At 49.7% G+C, this 20509-nt stretch overlaps 1 protein-coding gene across 2 annotated transcripts in view; it reads left to right on the top strand.

Moving 5' to 3' along the window:
- Positions 1–11524: 11524 nt before the first annotated feature.
- KIF26B (kinesin family member 26B) overlaps positions 11525–20509 on the top strand; it is a 280606-nt gene continuing 271621 nt past the window's right edge. The window contains exons 1-2 of one of the 2 annotated variants that reach the window (XM_081124261.1): positions 11525–12625; positions 13361–13762. In XM_081124261.1, the coding sequence (XP_080980387.1) occupies positions 12563–12625; positions 13361–13762 (465 nt within the window). In that variant the 5' untranslated portion in view covers positions 11525–12562. The remainder of the gene's footprint in view (positions 12626–13360; positions 13763–20509) is intronic. The other variant, XM_081124262.1, reaches the window with a different exon arrangement.

Raw genomic sequence — 20509 nt, 5'->3', positions numbered from 1 at the left:
CACACACACACACACACACACACACAGAGTGATCTCTATTTAAAGGTGCTTCACCACTACATGTGTGCATATACATACAAACGTTTAATGTTGCCTGTGATTCTGCCTGCTAGGCATGCAGTCTTGCCCCCCAAGAGACGAGGCTGCTACCGAGACTCTTTGTCACTGTTCCCTCATTCATGAAACATTTACCTAGTATTACTGGATCATGTGTCGGAACTGGAGCTGCAAGGCGAATCAGTCCCTAGCAGAGGTCACAGTTCAGTGAGGGAGACCTGCAAGTCAGTCAGCAGCCACATTTCCAGTGGGCACATTTGGAGGACTGTGGACACACCTAAGAGGGGCAGCTAACTCAGCCTGGCGCGTTGCTTACTGGGGGATGAAAGGCTGTCATATGGAGAAAGGGCTTCCCAGAACAGGTAGCACCTGTCAAAGACCAGCCATTTACTAAGTGGGTGGCAGGGCACAGGGCATTTCAGCAGGGAACCAGCAAGCACAAAACCCACAGACGTGTCATGAAACATGGAGCGATCTTGGAGGTGCAAGTTGTTCAATGTGTTTGGTGTGCAGGAGATTGGAAGATGCGCATGCGAGATGAAATTGGAGCTGCGCTATTAAGGATGTTAGGTTAGGTGTACAGTTAGCGTTTAGTTTGGACCTCTTCTGAAGCCATAGGGGAAGAAAGGTCACTTGTAAATAGCACAGGAGGTCGACATGAAGAGTCAAGACAGGACGTAGGGAGACCTGGTGGTGGGCTCTTTGGTGGGTGGGAGGAGGTTGGTGAGTCCCAGGTCTCTTGCTTGGACAGTGGGTGAATTATAGGGCCATTCCCTCAGGTAGGAAATCCAAGAAGCCAGTCGGGGTGGGTGGGCAAAATGATCAGCTTGGCTGTGGAGATCCTGGGACTGAGAAACTAGTGAGACGCTCTGGGGAGACATCCAATAATCTGTTGGATTAATAGGAGAAAAATCCGGCTAGGGATGTAGGTTTGGGAGTCCTCAGCATATCAGCAGTACCTACTGCCTTAGAGAGAAAAGAGGGTGAACAGAACCCTGGGGAACACCAGCATTTAAGGGAAGGTAGAAGAAGAGCCCACGGAGACTGGAAGGAGAAGCCCGAGAGCAGGGAAAGCAGGAGAGGAGCCTCTTGGCTGCCAAGGGAGGAGAGGATCACAAGAAGGAGGCAGTAACCAACCATGGGATGTCACAGAGGTGAGGTCAATTAAAGATGGAAAAAACAGAGTTCATCAATGACTTCTGCAGGAGCAGATTTGGTGAAATGATGGTACAGAGTTCAGCGGGCTGAGGAATGGACAGGTGTGGGAAAGTAGGGCACAGGGGACAGGTGACTTGGCAGTGCAGAGGGGAGGCACCGGGCAGAGAGAGACAGCAGGTGGAGGGCGTTATTTTTGGGAGGCGGGGCACTGTGAGCACCTTCATGTTCAAAGGGCTGAGAGCCAGCAGGGAAGCTGGAGACCCTAAGGTGGGTGGAGGTGCTGGTGGACAGATACCAGATTTGCTGTCGTGGTGCTACTAATTATAAACTGTAAAGTCTATTTCTAGAATGTGAAATTAGGAGGTGTTTTTCTTTTATAATAGTGGTAAAACACATAGCATAAAATGTGTCATCTAACCATTTTAAAATGTACAGTTCGATGGTGTTAAGTATACTCACATTGTTGTGAAATAGGTCTCCAGAACTTTTTCATCCTGCAGATCTGAAATGCCGCACCCAGCGAACAAGTTCCCTTTCCCCTTGCCCCAGCTCCCGGCACCACTGTTCCACCTTCTGCTTCTGTGAGTTTGGCTACTTCTCTGAGTTTGGCGATCTCATATCAGTGGAACTATACCGCATTTGTCTTTTGTGACTGGCTTATTTTACTGAGCATAGTGCCCTTCAGGTTCACCCATGTTGTACAGGTGACAGGATTTCCTTCCTTTTGAAGGCTGAGTAATATTCCATTGCTGCGCTGACTGCATTTTGTTTGCCCATCCATCCATTCGTGGACATCTGGTGTCTACCTCTCGGCTTTTGTGAATGCTGCTACTACAAACACGGGTGTGCAAATGGATCTTTGTGACCCTGCTTTCAGCTCTTTTGGAGACATACCCAGAAGTGGGATGGCTGCATCTTTCTTCTTTTTAAAAATTTTGCTACGAGTCCTAGTGCTTTGAGAGTAGCATGAATTAGTCACCTTTCCCACTGTAGAAAACTCTCTTATTTGAGGAAATGGTGTTTTGTTTTTCTAAACTCACCAAGCTGAAATGTTGAGGCAGCTCTTCTTATGTATATAGCAGGTTAGGTGGAATGGCACGCTCTGGAGTTCAGGACGCAGTGGGTGCCTCTCAGAACGCCGGGAGGCTCCCGGTACTGCCTCAGTCAGCCTTTGGCCCTCAGTAAGACTTTTTTTTTTAATCCTACCTAAGGACATTTTTTCCCATTGCTTTTTAGAGAGTGGGGAAAGGAGAGCAATGAAGCAATAGCGAGGCTGCGTGGACAGCATCAGAGCTAACTGCAAGAGCCGTGCGGACCAGGGACCCAGAAGGGAGACGCCACCGGCACGGCGCTGGCGGCCGCAAACCAAGCAGAGAGGGAGACCAGCGAGCTCCGGGAGCCGAGAACCCCGCAGGGGGAGCAGGCTGGGCGTCCCGTGCTCGCTTAGGGAGGAGAGGAGGTGGAGCCGGGTCGGGGTGGGGAGACGCGTGCGCGCAGGCAACCGGCTCCACCGTACCGAGTGGGGGTCGCGCTGCCCACCGGCCCGGGCGCCCCGAGGCTGAACGCTGCCCCCGTCACTGCCGCCGGGAAGCACAAAGTGAAAGGCCGCTCCAGGTCTTCACCGCAGCCGGGCCTCCAGCTCCGACGGGAGGACCCGGCCTCTGATCGGGCAGAGCGCGCGGGCGCCTTTACCCCGGCACAGCCTCAGGCCTCCCTTCTCCCAGGCACGCGGCGTCTCTAAACCCGGCCAGGGGGTGCCGCTGCCGGGCGGCGACCCAGCGGGCGTGGGGCCGGGAGTCCGCTCCCCGGGGCTGGCGTGGCTCCTGCCCCACACTGCCCTCTCCTGGCCGGGAGGTCCCCGTGCACCCGGTGAGGCGACGCTGAGCGGGACGCGCGCCCTCGCAGCCCCGGGCAGCCCGGCTGCCCCCGCGCGCCCTTCACTCCGACCTCGCCGGGTCCTTCCCCAGCCTCTCCGCCGACCCGCGACTCCTGGGAGTCCCGCGTCCCCTTCAGAGCCGGCCTCGCTGTGCCGCTGTCTCCCCCGCACGGACGGTGGCCGCCTCACCACCCTGCTGCGCTGGGCCCCACGGCCCGCTGCCCGCCTTTCCCATCCGAGGGAAGTGCCTGGTTTTTCGTTTCTATTTTGTAGCATAAATATAAACTCTTCATCTATATTTTTCTAAAGCTTTCAGCCATCTTGAGTATCTGTCTAAGATCTTTCTTTGTCTTAAACTATAGGCACAAAGATTAATGTTGTCAAGGTAGCATCAAAGCCGGGCTTGTAGAAATAACTGAAAACACAGACGGACTCTATACCAAAACCCCGGCGCTGTGGCTCTTGGTTGTGTACTTTGTGGTACAAAGTATTTTGTTCTGATCTCCCTTCGTGTAACTAATGCTTATGAAGCCAGCCATGATTTTATCTGACAGTCAGCAACATGAGTGTAAAAGCCTCTAAGCCCTGGAGAGAAGATGCTGTTTTTCTTCCTTCTTTGCACCAATATTGAGATGCTCCCAGAGATACCCAGTGTCAAGCAATTTGCATTCAGCTTGTGGTTCCTGACCCCTGGCTTCCTTCTACTGGAAAATGATAACAGCGAAACTAAAGCACATTCACTTAGTTTTAAATATGCCTCCCACGGGAAATCGTGACTGCCGGGCAGGGGCCGCTTACTCAAGCAGAAGCCACAGTCACGGTACATGAAGATTACCAAAACTTGAGTCATTTTGAAACCATGGGGTGGGCCTGCTCTGCTCCATAGTTATGTTATATTGGCAACAGAAAGATCTTAGAGTCCTAAATATCCAAGATCTGCCATGAGAAATAGATGAGAAGGGAATTAGAATGAACTACGGCACTCTAACGCATTTTTGAGATTTGAACTGGAGACCAGTCTCTTCCCGGAATCCAGTAGAAGATCTTGATGGAAAGACAAAGGGCCGAGAACCATCTATGGGCAGGCGGGCTGTGCTGTGCTGGTGAACAGGTCAGGCTGCCCTGCCTGGGAACCTCAGGACACAATCTGTGGCCTCGGGCCTCGGGCTGTGCTGTCAGTGGTGAGTGTGTGCTCATGTGAGAGGTGAGATTTGCGAACATGTGCTTTACTGGAACTCCATCGCCGCTGGGGCCTCTTCACCTGTCTAAGGATTGAAATGATCTGAAGGCAGTCCTGTGAGGCCTGGGCGCTCACTGCTGCTCATTCTCTGAGAATTTTTTTTTCTCTTAGTCAGTGTCCGCAGTTCTGGACAGGTAGTGGAGTTGGTCATGAAGAGGCAGCTGAACTGAGGCCACATAATATTTCTTCGTGTCCCCTCTTCAGCCATTCTCTGCCACTGGAAACATTCAGGCCTCTTTTTAAAACATTTTAATTGATTTTGAGAGACAGAGGAAGTAGAGGGAGAGAGAGACAGAAACATCAATGTGAGAGCAAAACACCAATTGGCTGCCTCCTGCACGCCCCCCACTGGGGATGGAGCCCGAAACCTGGGCGTGTGCCCTGACCAGGAATCCAACTGGCGACCTTTCAGTGCATGGGACAGTTCCCAGCCAGTTGAGCCACACCAGCCAGGGCAGAGGCCTCTGGTTTTGATGATCGCTTCTTTGGGTGCCTGCAACTCAGTCCTCATTGGCAGGGATTTGAAAGACCGAGTGCACAGTAGGCGATTAACAGTGATTGGTTTTCTTCTATGTGCAATCCTGTGAGTGACCTCTCACCCTGCTGAGTGACCTCTTACCCTGCTGCCTGCTGTTACGTGGAGTCACATTAGCTGTCTGGTCACCCAGCGGGGCTTTTCTGGACACACCCTGGGGCTTGATTTCCTCCATGTGGGAGTGAGGCGGCTGCAAGGAATTATAACCAACAGCGTGACTGCTTCGCATAAGGCTGAAGTCAAGGGCAATATAAATGCTTAAATTCATTTTTTTAATAGTAGTTGGATGGCCACGTGAATGTTGCTGTGGAAACCATAACTCTTGAATTCCCTGATTTACCTATGTTGTTGTCTTTAGATGAGCCTTTCAGTTTAAATCCTGTGAATTTTTTTCATACAAAAGTAACAAGGAGACTCACAGCTTGATCTCAGTTGCAGCCTTTAAACATTTTTTATTTATTGATTTTTAGAGAGAGGAGAGGAAAGAGACAGAGAGAAACATCGATTTTTTTGTTTCACTCATTCATGAATTCATTGGTTGATTGTTGTATGTGCCCTGACTGGGGATTGAACCCAAAAGCTTGGCATATCAGGAACATGCTCTAACCAACTGATCTACCCAGCCGGGGCTGCTGCTACAAGGTTTTGTGTGCAAGTCTTTGTATGGATGGCTGTTTTATTTCTCTTGAGAAGACAGATACTTAGGGGTGGAATTGATGGGTAGCACAATAATTTTATAGTTGACTTTTTGAGAAATTGTCAAACTGTTTTCCTAAGTGATCACACCATTTTACACCCCCACCAGCAGTGTGAGGATCCCCATTTCTCCATGTCCTCACCCAGTTAGCGCCTGTCCTTTTCGTTATAGTTGTTCCAGTGGGTATGAAGTGGCACCTCATTGTGATTTTTAATTTTTGTTTCCATAATGACTGATGATGTTGAGCATTGTTCATGTGCTTAGTAGCTGCTTGTATAGCTTCTTTGGTGAAATGTTTGGTCACATCCTGTGCCTTTGGATGAGGTGGTTTGTTCTGATTATTGAATTGTAAGAGCTCCTGTTACTTTTTACCTCCTGAACAGTATGGCCGCTTCTGTGAATTAGGGCTTCAACCTTTATTTACAAAGGGCTACCAGATTAATACCACTGCGTGGCCCTGTCCCTCACTTACAAACACCCCTCAGTGCCCTCCATTGCCTAGAGTTCGAACTCCTAAACTTGACCTTCAAACTATTACTGATGTGGTTCCCTCCCTCCCTACTCTCATAGGCATTCTCAGTTCTGGAAAAAGGCTGAGTTGTGATCTGTCTTTCGCTTCTGGGTGTTTGTCTCTCATCTGATGTCTTTCCTTTCTTTTTTAATCTCTGATCCATCCTGCAAGGCCCAATGTCACCTGCCCCGAGGGTGTCCTGCTGACTCCTCCAGGGGGAATCTCTTACCCTTCTCCGACCTCCTCTAACTCTATATATGTCTCCATTGTCCTGCGGGCCTATGTACTTGACCTGCCTGTCCACTGAGTGTTGTTTTAGACATTTCAAATAAAAATGCTTCCCGGACACCCCGCACGCTGACACTCTGCTCTAGTTGTGTTGTAAGTTCATGGGGGCCGTCATCCCCTGGATATGTATGGGTTTGCTTGATTGTATGTCTTAGACGTTCAGTCTCCTTATGCCCCTCCCGTCCCCTACAACACAAGTGTAGACTGTTTCTCTTCCTTCACAATCACAAACAGAGATACACAGGATGCCACGGCCCCTTTTCAAGGCAGGTTACTTCTGTGATAGGTGACAGCACAGCCCAGGGCAGCCACATCTGGAGCCCAGTGTCCCTGGGCTGAGCACTCACTGTCTGGCCCTCCTCTCTGCTTTGATAACAGGTCTTTTCTCCCTCCCCCAAAAGTACTGCTCTCACCACACAAATTTAGTTCACACCCTTTCTCTTTCTATACTTTGTCTTCTGAATGATCAACTTTGGATTTTCGCATGAAAGGAATTCATGAGGGTAAAATGGTTAAGGACTGAAATGAGAGCCCAAGAGCGGAGAGCCCTTTTCTCCAGCTACGACAGTGAACGAGACGCAGATGAAAGTTACCCGCTTGCTGACGACTCCGGCAGCCCGCACATGATCATATGGTCCCCAGAACACCAGTAGATCAGATGCAAATATTGTTTGCATATTCATCAGGATACCGCACGGACAGTGCACGCTGCTTTAATTATCTTTTAAGGAGAAACACAGCCGCCTCTGGCTCATGCACTCCACTGGCTCTGTTGGCAACCGACCTGGAAATTATTTCAGAAGACAGATATTAAAGAGGAGTGGAATCTGTTAAATTCTGCCCTCTGCTTAGCAATTAGAAGTTGCCAGCCTGATTCTGTTTTTTTTTTTTTTTTTAAATTTCAGATTTATATTTTTAAAGTTTAAAAACACAGTGACATAATATATTTTAGCTATAAAATTAATGAGCTACTCGCTCATGAGGTATAAATAATGAGAAAGCTAAATTGCATTTTATGAAAATATGGAAGTCCCATGAAGCATTCCCAAAGAAGTTGTGTTTGTTTAATAATTAAGCAACAAGGAATATGGAATAAGAATTTCATTCTCAGCCAGGTAATGGACCTTCACTTTTTGCATTTTGTACTTAGAGATGTAACAGGGAGATACTTTTTCACCCAGGAGTATCAATGGAATAGATAAATTGGTGTTTACAGAAGCTCTGGACTTTGAGAAGCCAGTTTGTAACTTTTTCATCATAAAATAAGTGTGTTTTTTAAAACCTAAATCTTAAAATACTGCTGACATTATCCTCAAATGTGAAGACATGAGAAACCTATTATCTATCTACCTATCATCTATCTATCTATCTATCTATCTATCTATCTATCTATCTATCTATCTATCTATCTATATCATCTATCTATTTATCTATCTATCATCTGTCATCTATCTGTCATCATCATCTACTATCATCTATCATCCTCCATCTATCTAATCTACCTATGTATCAGTAAAGGGTTTGGCTGCATGATTAGAATCCATCAGTCTAATAGACAATAAAATTATAGCTAGTTTCTTTAAAGACCAACTCTAGGCTGCTAACCCACAGAATAAAAACCCTTGAAACTACAAGAATTCTCAAAACCTAAGGTGGAGCAGAAAAAGCCATCATTAAAACTAAACTTAGGGAGTACTTTATACACAACTGAATTTCCCAAAGAAAACAGTTACAAGCTGGGTAACAACAATATACAACCTATACAAAGGCACTGGAGAGTGGCCTAAAGCAGGCAGGCACTGGTGGGGATTCAAGGACTCAGGGCTGGATGGGGCTTTCCAGTCTGCTGGGCACAGTGATTGTAACTCAAGGAGTAGGCCAGTCTCATTGGCCTGAGGAATTATCATGCGGTGGAGTTCAGGTCTGTAACTGGAGAGGGAGGCGGAAAATCCAGGAGAGAGCCAAAGTGAGGTAGCCCTAAAATCCACATTAAATTTCCTTCAAATCCTTGGGGAACAGTTCTGAATTCTGCATACAGGGAAGGGTCCAGAGGAAAGAAGCATCTGGAAGCTGAAAGAGTTGAGCAGAGATTTCGTCTGCTCTCTCTGCAGGGGAGCAGAGTTTGGAGTACAAGACCCAAGTTAGAGGGGCTCAGTAAACACTTTAGGCTTTCCACTGAAACCCCAGAAGTGCCATATGTTAGGGGTAAAGAACAAATCCCAGAACTAAGTGATTTTTCTTAGATCTAAGGGCAAAACCTAAAAGAACTGCTCTAACAAAGCATAAAGCCACGCCTCCACAAGTTCAAGGTGATCCATCACTAACCTAACTGTCAGAAGAGAACCAATACCCCTCAAAGGAAGGTAACAGAATCTAGCATCACTGTGCCGCAAGGGCCACAATATTCAGCAGAGTTAAAATTTACTGGATCTGAAAGAAATAGGATGACTCAGAGTCAAGAGAAAAATCAGTTAATAGAAAGTGACCCCCAAATGGCCCAGATATTGGATTAGTGCACAATAAATTTAAAGCTGCTATTATAACTATGATCAAGGACTTAATGGAAAAAGAAGCAGAGAATTGGAAACTATATATGTGTGTGCGTATTCATTGAAAAGTACAATATCTAAAATGAAGAATTCACTGGATAGGCTTAACAGAGATTGGAGATGGCAGATGCCAGGCGGTGAACTTAATAAACGATCAACAGACAGTATCTAATCTGAAGACTAGAGGGGTAAAGATTGAAATAATGAACAGGGCCTCAGAAACTTATAGGATAATCATATATTTCCTCAAATTTGGTGAAAAACTTATAGGTCCTAGAAATTCAGCAAACCCTAAGTTGAATAAATACAGAGAGAACTACACCCAGGAACACCACAGTCAAATTGCTGAAAACCAATGGTAAAGAGAAAAATCTCCAAAGAATCCAGAGGAAAAAAGACACAATACATAGAGGAGTCCCGTAAGAATTACTGATGACCTTCAAGGAAGGCCAGAGGCAATGAATAGCATCTTTAAAGAGCTGAAAGAAAAAATAACTGTCAACCAAGAATTCTACGTCCAGTTAAACTAGTCTTCAGCCACAAAAGTGAAACAAAGACATTTTCAGATAAGCAGAATCTGAGAGGATATGTTCCCAGGAGACCCTTAGTGCAAGAAATGCTAAAGGAAGTTCTTCAGTCTGAAGGAAAATGACCCAGTTGGAAAGCTGGCTCTTTAGGGGGGGTGGGGAAGAAGAATCCCAGAAATAGTAAAACTGAGTCAATATCAGAACTATATATTTAAGTTTTTCTCATTTCACTAAAAGACAACAGATTGTTTAAAGTACAATTGATAAAACTGTATGGTGGGTTTTATAATGTGTATATATATAAAATACATAAAAATAGTAGCACAAAGGAGGGAGAGAAAATGGAATTACACTGTTGCAAGTTTCTTATACTTGGGGTGAAGTGGCCTAATGTAAACTCTGAGGAGCCCATGATAAGTTAAAGATGTATATTATAAGCATTTAGAGCTAACGGGATGAGGGCAGAATACTAAAAAATAATCAATGAACAAGAAGGCAGGAGACACAGGAATGAAAAGCAGTACAAGTAGAAAACAGAGGGCTACTAGCAACAGTGTGAAGCTCAAAAACCTGGAGTTAAGCGAAAAAATCAAGCACCGAAGCATACATATTGCATGGGTTTTTAGGAGTAAAAAGTTCAAGATCAGGCAAAAAACACCTATGGTGACAGAAGTCAGAGCAGTGGCTGTGTATGCGGGGTGGGGTTCAGCTAGGAAGACAGGAGAGAACTTTCTGGAGGGATGGGAATTGATACTTTTATTGAGGTCGTGGGTTAACTGGAAGTATACCTTTATCGGGATTCCTATAATTGTACGTTTAAAATTTGTGCATTTCTCTGTAAATTTTACATCCATTTTTAAAAATTCTCCCTCTCGGGGCCTCCAATTGTAAACTTTGACCAACAACAGAGGGCGCTCCGAGCTCACCAAACATGTTTCAGGGACTCGGGTACTTGGGGATGCAAATCAGACAGGCTGTCGTCTGGGTCTCCGAGATGTATCTCGCTGCTCCCCAGTAGCTCTCGCCCGACACCCAGCCTCCCACCCGCGGCAGGTCCGCTTCACCCGGCCACGCGCCGCGTTGCCACTGGCGATGCGGTTTCCCGCCGCACCTCCCCAGAGTACAGGTGCGGGGGCGGCCTGGGGGTGTACCCGGCCCCCCACTCCGCCTCCAAGGTCTCCTCTTGATATGATCGCCTTTAAACTGGAAGTGGGAACGCAATGGAAACTTCCACACTGTCCTCGGCATCGTCACTTTGACCTTCTTACCTCGCCTTGGTGGCTGTGAAATATTCCCACGCAGGGCTGTGGAGGGCGGGACGGCGGGTGGACGGCGCGGGGGAGGCACAGAAGACATTCTCCCCGAGGGAGGCAGGGTGTGGGGGGCGTTGCCCGGGTCCCAGCACCCCAGAATATTGTCGTCTTGCCCCTCCATATCATAGAAGGAAGCTAGAGACCGAAAAGCCCCAAACGTCCTTGGCGCCCACCCCCGCCCCCGGGCTGGGTCTCCCGGCGCCCAGATGCCATCACACCTCCCGCGGGCCCCGCCCTGGGCCGCTGCTTCCAGAGGCTTCGCGCGGGTGTTAATTAAAGGTCACAACGAAACGGACCTGCCGGCTCACCAGCAGAAATGTGCTCCCGGGAGATGAGGAATGACGCCCCGGAGCAGCCACGTGCGGAGCCCGGCCTAGGCCGGCTCCCTGCGCTCCTGGGCGCTGCGCCTGGGGCGGGGGGGTCCGAGAGGGGGCGACCACGAGTGCGCTCGGGACTCCAGGGGTCCCAGGCGCGGGAAGACACGCGGGAGGGGTGCTGAGGGGGCCCCCGGGCAGGGCGAGGCCAAGCGCAGTCGGCGCGCTCACCCTGCCCAGGCCCCGCCGTCGCGCGCCGGGCGTGCGGCGCGGCGCGTCCCTCAGTTTCCCCGCCCCGCGGCTGCCTTCCGGACCCCGGGCTCACCTGTCCCAGCGCTGGGCGGCCGGGCACCTCGCAGACAGGCGGCTGGGCGGGTGTCGTGGTTGGGAGGGGGGCCGGGTGGCCGGCCGGGGGTCGCTGGGGCCATTCCAGAAAAGGTTTGCCCGGCAGGTCTGCGAGAACAAAGGGCGGGGGGAGGACCCGGCATGTTTGCGGACTTGTTCGTGACTCAGTCCCTTTTTCCCGGCGTTTCAAAGGCAGAACCGCAAGCCTCGCCAGGAAGAGAAAGAACTCGGGGGCGGGGGAGGCGCGGGCGCATTTCTGTCCGGCCCGGCCGGCTCGGCGCGGCCCCTCCGCTCCAGGCGCGCGCAGCGGTGTTTCATTAGAGCCCTGGACGCGGGCCACTCACCGGGAACTTCCCCGCAAGCAGCGAGATTTACGACCCCCACCCCCCAGTCGGCTCTCAGCCTCTCAATGTCAGGCGCGAGCGCCGCAACCTAAAATGGAGCCCGGCCGGCGCGGCGGCGGCAGCCAGGCGGCGGGCTCCCGGGCGGCGGGGCGGCGGGTCCCCAAGCTCCGCGCTGCGCCCGGGCGCACACGCGCGCCCTGACCGCGGACGGCGCCCGGCCCCGCGAGCCGCCCCTTTCCCTGCCCTCGCGCAACTGTCAGGCGGAACGCGCCGGCGGATATTGGCTCCGCGACACGCCGAGGCTCCTCCCCGAGTCTGGATCTTTATATTTTGGGAGAATTTCTTTTGAACTCAGTTACCGAGCGGCGCGAGGGAGACAAGTTCCCGCAGCCGGCTCGCCGGCGGGGGCGAGGCGAGGCGAGGGCTCGCCCACCTTCTCCGCGGCGGCCACGTGCCCCGACTGTACGCCGCCTTCCCGGGTGGAGGACACGGGCTGGCTGGGCTGCGGGAAACGCCAGTTATCTGGATGTGACCGTGAAAAGAGAACGTGCGGCTGGAGGCGGCAGAAGCGGGCGAGGAAAGGCGGTATTTGAAGAAAGGATAAGCCGCCCGCTCCAGCCCTTTCTGCAAATTGGTGCTGTTACTTCTGGGGCCCGTTTGCTTTTAGTCCCCTCCCCCCCAATTAAGAAACCTTGACTTGAGGCCGAAAGACAACCCCCCTGCAACGGGGAGACCCCTCTGGGCTGGAAGACCTTGCGGATGTAGCGCTGGTGGAACGTTCCGGACACTCTCTTCTGGAAAAGCCACCATGAATTCGGTAGCTGGGAATAAAGAGAGGCTGGCGGTTTCCACCAGGGGCAAGAAATACGGGGTAAGTTGGGACGGGCACAATGCGGAGCCGCGTCCCCAGACCGCGGCGGCTGGGGTCCCCCCTCCCGGGAGCCGCGCGGTGCGGCAGGGCGGCTCCGAGCTCCCCCGCTGCGGGCGCGCCGCCGCCGGGCGTGCTTGCGCCGAGGCGGGTCTGCCCGCGGGGACCCCCGCGCGCTCGCCTTGCCCTGGCAATTTTTTCAGCCCTCGCGTGCCTCCCCTTCCCCGCACCCCTAACTTTTGCAGCATTCCTGCGCTTAAAGGGAGAGTTATGCCGAACGGGAGGGTTTTCCCATGAATTCTCTGCCGTTCCTTGGGCTCATTCCCCTGTCGCTTCAGGATTCAGAGAACCGTACCCTGAATGAATGAATAAAAATCCAGAAGTCACAGCCCCCTCCCGCCTCCCCGTCCACGCCGGGATAGCGGGTTCCAGGATCTTGAACCTGGGCTCCTGCCGGGATGGGTGGCGGGTTCAAAAGCGCGGGGCTCTGAATCTGTGGGTCCCCCCCTGCAGAAACCATTGAACCCCCACCCCCGGAGCGAGCCGTCTCCCCCGCCGGCGGGAACCCGCGCAGGGGGCGCCCGGGCGTTGGGGACTCGCGTGAGGACAGCTACTGAGGCAGGTTTGGCCGGGGGCTCGGCGCTGTCCCGAGCGCGTGCCGTCGGCGCCCGGCCGGGCCCTGGGTGGCGCGCGGGCCCCGGGGAGGGCGCCCCTGACGCCGGCGTGTCTTCCCCGCAGGTGAATGAAGTCTGCTCGCCCACCAAGCCCGCGGCCCCCTTCTCCCCCGAGAGCTGGTACCGGAAAGCGTACGAGGAGTCCCGCGCGGGCAGCCGGCCCACCCCCGAGGGCGCGGGCTCGGCGCTCGGCTCGTCGGGGACCCCGTCCCCCGGCTCGGGCACCTCGTCCCCGAGCTCCTTCACGGGCTCCCCGGGCCCCGCCTCCCCGGGCATTGGCACCAGCTCGCCGGGCTCCCTGGGCGGCTCTCCGGGCTTCGGCACCGGCTCCCCGGGCTCGGGCAGCGGCGGCGGCTCCTCCCCCGGCTCGGACCGCGGCGTCTGGTGCGAGAACTGCAACGCCCGCCTGGTGGAGCTGAAGAGGCAGGCGCTGAAGCTGCTGCTCCCGGGGCCCTTCCCCGGCAAGGTGAGCGCCGCGCGGGCGCGCGGGGGCCCACGGAGGCCGCGGCCCGCCACCCAGGGGGCGCTGGCACGCGTGGGGCAGCTTCGGGCCTGCGCGGGGGCGGGGGCGGGGGCGACCCCGAGTGCCTCCCTCTGCAGGAGCAGGGTGGGGCGCAGAGTCTGGGAGCCGTCCGCCGTTCCAGGCCTCACCGCCCACGGGGGAATGCCCCACGTTAGTGGCCCCGCTGCGCTCCACCCCGTAGAGTCCCTTTCCAGGGTCCCCGCACCTTCCCCGCCGTCCTGTTGGACCTGCGCGGTGCTGAGACCCTCTCCCCCCCAGCGCATCCGCAAACCTTTGCGGGGTGGCAGGCCAGGGACACGCAGACACCAGCTCCCGGGAGTCCTTCCCTGCGCCCCGCACCTGGACTGCTGGCCCGCTCGTTGGATTCCCCCCCCCGCCCCCCGCGGTCCTTTACAGAAATGTCGGTGGGAGAAGTAACAGCAAGCGAGTTGGCGTTTGTCGTCGCCTGTTTGTGGGCCTGCCTTCCCCGGGCTCACAAAAGCAGGGCCCACCCCTCGTGGAAAACCGTGTCCCCCCCCCCCCCCCACGCGCTCTGTGTGTCCGAGGAAGCTGGAGGCCTGGGGAGCTGGGCACGGGGCTGCCTCCTGCCCGCCCAGCCCCGCGCGCTGGGCGCTCCCTGGCAACCCTGCAGGCCCGGGGCGTGCCAGGGCCCCCGGGGCGGGAAGACAATGCGATTGTATTTGCGCTGTTGGGTCCAAGTGCTATCAAAGGATAATATTTACTCTTGCACTTCAAAGAGTTTTTATCGGTGGTTAAAGATACCAAGAACACGGAGTGGATGGCTGTGAGATTTCCGAGAGGGGCCGGCCAATGGCATTCTCTAAGTCGTGTTTCTCCGACTTGAAACACTGGTTTTGAGTAGTGGACTTTGGGAATAACTGCATCTGCTTGTTTCATCTGCTCGTTCACACACACACGCACACACATACACACACACTGATGTTTTCCCATGCAAGGGTTAAATTAAACAAACACCCGCAGAGGCTGTAAAATGCTAAATGTGGAAAACCGCCACCGAGAGAATTGGTTTTATGAATCCCGAATTCATCTCAGGAATAATTAACTCGTGGGTTGTTGTCAGTGTGCCATTTCGGTAGTTGGATAATAAAACTGTGAGGACTCCCCAGGAATAAGTCTCAGGCACTCGAAGAGCCTCTTTCGCTCCTTCGATTTTACACTGTTTCTTCACTCAGATTTATTTGCTCTTTTGATCATTTATCAATATTTGATTTCCCGCGGCGTTCAAGGCACTGGGTTAAGTACAGCCATGAAATAACAGGTACCTGCAGCCCTTGTCCACATGGAGCTTCTATTCTAACAGAAGATACAGACTTTAACCACAACGTGCACAATTCATAGTTTATTCTTCTACCAAGAAGAGCGTGGGGTGCCGTGAGATGGTATAACCAGACTAGACCAGAACCTTGGCTCCTAAAGATTTAACATGTGATACTGGAAATCCTAATAAGTTGCAGCCTACCAATCATTCTAGAACATTCTTCAGGACCTGTTCTTACAATAGCTTCCTGTCTGAGCGCTCTTGTGTGCAAAGGTAAATCGAAATATACCCTTCTCACACAAATGGAGGAAGGGAAGGAAATCTGTAGGGAGGAGAAATAAGTGTTGAAACGTGAATCCATTGGTCTTGTGTGGAGTCATGTGACAAAGTCGATTTTCGGTTTTGTGGAAGCAGCCTGGGAAATTCATTCACGGTGTTACAGGAGGCAGCTCGGTATATTTGCCAATTTTAGTGACCTGATGAAATAGAAGAGATGCTGGGACACCCATCATATTGTCAGAGTGATGGCTCCGGAAGGATTGTCGGATCTGTTACAGCTCAGTGCTCTAGACCGATGGGGACAGTCACACGGGATCCCTTTAGGTGCACACAGGAGTGTCACACAGTGCCACAGTTGCCTGGAGTTCTGTATGTGACATAGCACAATGGAGCGTGACCTTGGGTTCAGGGGAGTGCACAGGGCTCAATGAGAACCGATGGTGATTTGGATGAGCTTATTGTTAGTAACAAGCAATGGGGCCTCGATTTTAATTAAAAATATTCTGCATGTCCCTGGGAATAATAATTTTAGTTTTTTTCCTTTTTAAAGCATTGGTACAGTTTTCATCACACCCTTATAGTTTGCAACGTTTTAATCAAACAAACGCTGTGTTCCCTCAAGCACCACGTTGGAGGCCCATGTAACTGAGAGACAAGGCTTTGCCTCTTCCCAGAGCTGGATTTATGAGCAAACGGGGACCCCTGTGGCCCCCAGGCACAGAAGGAGTTAAGTTTCAGTAGAACAAGAGATGCCTTTGTGGCTCCAGCATGTAGTCCGCTCTGGAGAGTAAGAGTCTGGGAGATAAAGACATGTTTTTGAGGGGTAATTAGCAAAAATCACCTTTGTAATTCGCTTAAGATGCTTAACTGTATTTGGGCCACATTTTCTTAAATAGAGTATTAAATTCTACGAGGTGGTATTAAAAGTCTTCTAGGCAGGCATTTAAAAGCCAAAGGCAGACTAGCACCTCCAGGAACCCTATTCTTTTAGGATGATTGGGGTTTAGGTCTTTCTCCACCATTGATTCATTTTGTGACATCGAGCCAATCAGTTTTCCCCTGTATTTTTAACTTTCCCACTGATACACTAAGGAAGAAAATGATTCATACTCTTAGAATGTCGTGAAAATGACTTTAGATAAGGTTTGAAAAGTGCTCCCTTTCTTAAGAGATGGACATAAGCATCGACGATTATTAATTAGACGAGATTCTGGTTGATTTATGTTTTACAGAATTCAGGGGTTTTTTTTACAAAACAATATCTGCTTTCAGTTTCTAATTTCTTCAGTGCATTTCCCAAATATCTCCTGTTGTGTGAGTTCTTAGCTATCCCCGTTGGGAGGTAGCAGGCCCTGTTGAACCCCCCAGTTTTGTCTCAGGGACAGTTGGTTGAGTAGGTGAGGTGAAGCCCCTGGTGAGCCCATGCAGGGGTGTCTGGCTGGTCCCAGGAGCTAGACAGTGACTCTGGTGGCCTTCGGAGTGACTGCCCCCTGTTCTGAGCATTCTCAGTAGCCGTGTGACCACTTCATGGATGGCGATCGTATTAATAGAGGCAGGAAGGGGGGAGGAGATGACCCAGATTTGGGTGGAGCTCAGAGCGAAGGACGCTGATGATGGATTTGGTGTTGTGCATTGAGTCTGAGGTTTCTGGAAAGCCACAGAGAGCAGAGGCGGATTTAGGAATCAAACAGACTCTGGAATGCAGAAGTGACAACTGTGAGCTCACATAACCCTTAATGATGCCCTGGATCCAGCGTTTCAAATAGCAACTTACCTGGGTGAGTCAAGATTTGTGCCTGGTGGCAGATTGTAAAACACTTGGATTGATTTTTATCGCCCCAGTCAGTAAAAAAGTACTTACTGGGCTTATATCATTTCTTTTCTAGGGCTGGTAAGTGGAAGTGGTGAGAAAAACAACAAAAGAATGTGGATTTGTAAAGTGTTGGGATTTTGAGTAAAACAGCCCTTTTACCCACTGCAGTGTCTCGATGTGTAAATATAAAACCATTTTATATCCACTGGCAAGAGCGCCTTTCCTGTTTTATACACAGTCGAGGCACCACGCCAGGAACGGGGGCCAAGGAATGAATCTTTCATTCTGGGCTCCCCTGGATCCTTCTGATATCTGCGACAGAACTTTTGAATTGACAGTGTAAGCCCTGCGAAACATCAGCCCCAAGGAATTCCCTGGAGTAAGCAGAAATGTCCCAGCTTGGCAGAAGGTTATCAGACATCTGTTCATTTCCATATCAAGAAAAGAAAATCTTCTTTTATGTAAAAAAAAGAGGTCCAGAAAGACATTCCTATCTGATTTGTTCTCAGTCACATATTCTGGGTCCATTTATGCCCCAGAAATATCAGGAAGATTAAGCAGACACACTGAGAAGGGTGGCCAGGGGTCAGCGAGATGAAAGAAAGGAATGTGTCACAGCGGTTTAAAAACACCAAACGCGGACTCTAAATAGCCAGAGCCCAAGTAAGTCTAGACTTGGAGATTTCATATATATATATATATTTGTATTTTCCCAGCTCCAAAAAGGCCATGAAAAAATAACTATGTAGAAGGCCCCTAGAAACCATCGTAAGACACCCTATACATAGATAAAATATACTGCATCTTAAATACTTATTAATTATGAGAAAATTCTATCTGAAATCTAAGAACACGTGACTGTTTTCAGAAGGCTTCATTTAAATCTTTTCCATCTCAGAAGTATCTGAGATGAAGGACCAGCTAATAGATAACATTAGTAATGAAAAAGTCCTGTAGCGTTTATCATTAAAAAAAAATATCTGAAACATTTTAGGGATTATAAAAACATCTTCCTCGTAGAGACACGCGAGCACTCATTTCTTCTTTAAGGTTTATTTAGCAAGCTCTGGAATAATGGCATTGCATGCTCCCAGACTTTTAATTGTGAAGCAACGAGGTCAATTTTTATAGTGACTTAATTCACTTTGTAAAAATCCCTGGCCTGTAGTAATTTCTCCCACGCGCACTGCAGATAGGATTATTGCATTAGAAAAGTGATTTTTTCAATGGCCGAAGCTAGTAATTTATCAGCATTTGGAAGGATGAAGTCAATAAAATTTAGGCAACATTATTGTTGCTCTTTGGCACGTCGCAGATCGTCCCATTCATCAGCTGGTAGTAACGGTGATGGTAATAATGATGACTGTAAATGGCTAACAATTCCCATTAGTAGGTGCGAGGCGCTGTGCTAAGATACACATACATGCGGGTGGACCGACATAAAATCTCACAGCAAATGAACATGAGCCTGATTTGTTTTCTTTACCCTGGGATCCCAGGTGATCCATGCGATTCGGGTCACCAAAGGAAGCTTGATGCCTAAAGATGCAAGGGACACAGACACCCAAAGACGCTCTCAGCCCTAAAGCCACTGAGGTCACTGCTCTGCTCCAGAGAGAGTGGGTTACGATTCCTTTTCCTGGGCTCGCAGATGGTAACTTCGCTTGCAGGGCTGTCCAGATTCTGAGCTGAGTCATTTTCTTGGGTGGACTGAACGGAGGGGAGAAGGGACTTCTTCATACTTGATGTTCCCTCAGTTGACACTCTTGTCAGGCCTTTCTGGAAAACCCTGTGGGGCTCTGTGCTGGCCTTCAGCTGGACAACCCAGGGCAGGCCTCCACCCTTCCACCCGGTTCCCTCCTGGCCAAGGTTGCACACTGGGGGTGCCCTGAGGGCTCAGGAATACAACGCGGGCTTCCTTTTAACCACTGTCTTGAGCCACAGGCTGATCAGAGCATCTTTTCTCATTTCTTTTGTCAACCTCTTATATATAGTCTTACTGTCTAGAGCTGGCTGCCGTTTGGATGCTCTAGACCCCATCTCCATCCAAATAAACTGGATTTTAAGCCATGCTTAGAAAGGTGTCTGTCTGCCACCCCTAGGGTTTTAAAATTTTTAAAAATGATTTTTATTTTTCTAGGGACAGAGTCTTATTTTATTCCACCAAAGTGAAACCGTGCTCTTTTATCACAGGGTGCCATGCAGGCTTAGCCCGATTTGCAGGGGCCACGTCCAGGTTTTAAAGGAAGTCAGCAATGTTTTCTTTGAGCGTTTATATAGTTTCTTTTTAGTATTTAGAGCTCTGATCCATTAGGAGAGTATTTTGGTTTCCAATGAGAAGAGATCAATTTTATTTTTTTCTAAATTCTAATCGTTTATTAAATCTTCCGCCTTTCTCCCACTGCTTTGAGATCCCACCATTATCATAAACCAAAATTTCAACTGTACTTGGTTCTGTTTCTGGACCTTCTATTGTGTTCTATTTATCTGTTCTTCATATACCAGTTCCACACTATTTTAATTATAGAATCTTTGGGGTATGTTTTAATATTTGGTAGGTCTACCCGTCTTTATCCCAAACAATACCTTTGTTTTCTAGAAGTTTCCTAGCTATTCTTTCTGACTATTTTTTTCTGTATGAGCTTTAGAATCAACTTGCCTAGCTCAAGAATTTTTATTTAATTGGGACCATGTGAACTTTGCATATTAACCTGGGGGGGTATTTGGCATTGCCATGATGTTGAATCTTTCCCAAGAACAGGAAATGTCCTTCCATTTCAACAAGTCTACTTTTCAGCACTTTTAAAGGTTTTTCTCTTACAGGCTTTGCACATTTTTTGTTCAATGTATTCTTAGGTATTATATCTTTTGTTGCTGTTACAAAGGAGCTCTTCACTTTCATTATCTCTTCTAATTGATAATTGTTTATATGGAAGGAGAGTGATTTACATATTAATTTTATATCCTATTACCGTATTAAATTTTATTAATGTATTCATTAGTTTTAAAAATTAGTACTTGGATTTTAAAAAGAATTTATCTTCTGCAAATAGAGATATCATTACTCTTTTTCTTTGCTGTTTTTATTTTTCTAGTGGCTTTCTCTTGTTTGTTACATTGATTAATCTTCCAATACAACATTAAATGGCAGTAATATAGGGATCTGTGTATAGCTTTTCCCATTAGTGAAATACTGGCTTTTTGACTGAGATATATATATATGTAAAAGTTAAGGAGAGTAACCATCGATTTCTATTTTATTTAGTGTTTTTAATCAGGCATGGGTGTTATATTTTGCCAAATGTCTTTTCAGTATTTA

This window comes from Miniopterus schreibersii, assembly GCF_964146895.1.
Source record: "Miniopterus schreibersii genome assembly, chromosome: 21".
Taxonomy (NCBI): domain Eukaryota; kingdom Metazoa; phylum Chordata; class Mammalia; order Chiroptera; family Miniopteridae; genus Miniopterus; species Miniopterus schreibersii.
Note: the sequence above shows the minus strand (reverse complement) of the source record. Positions and strands in the feature narration are given on the sequence as shown.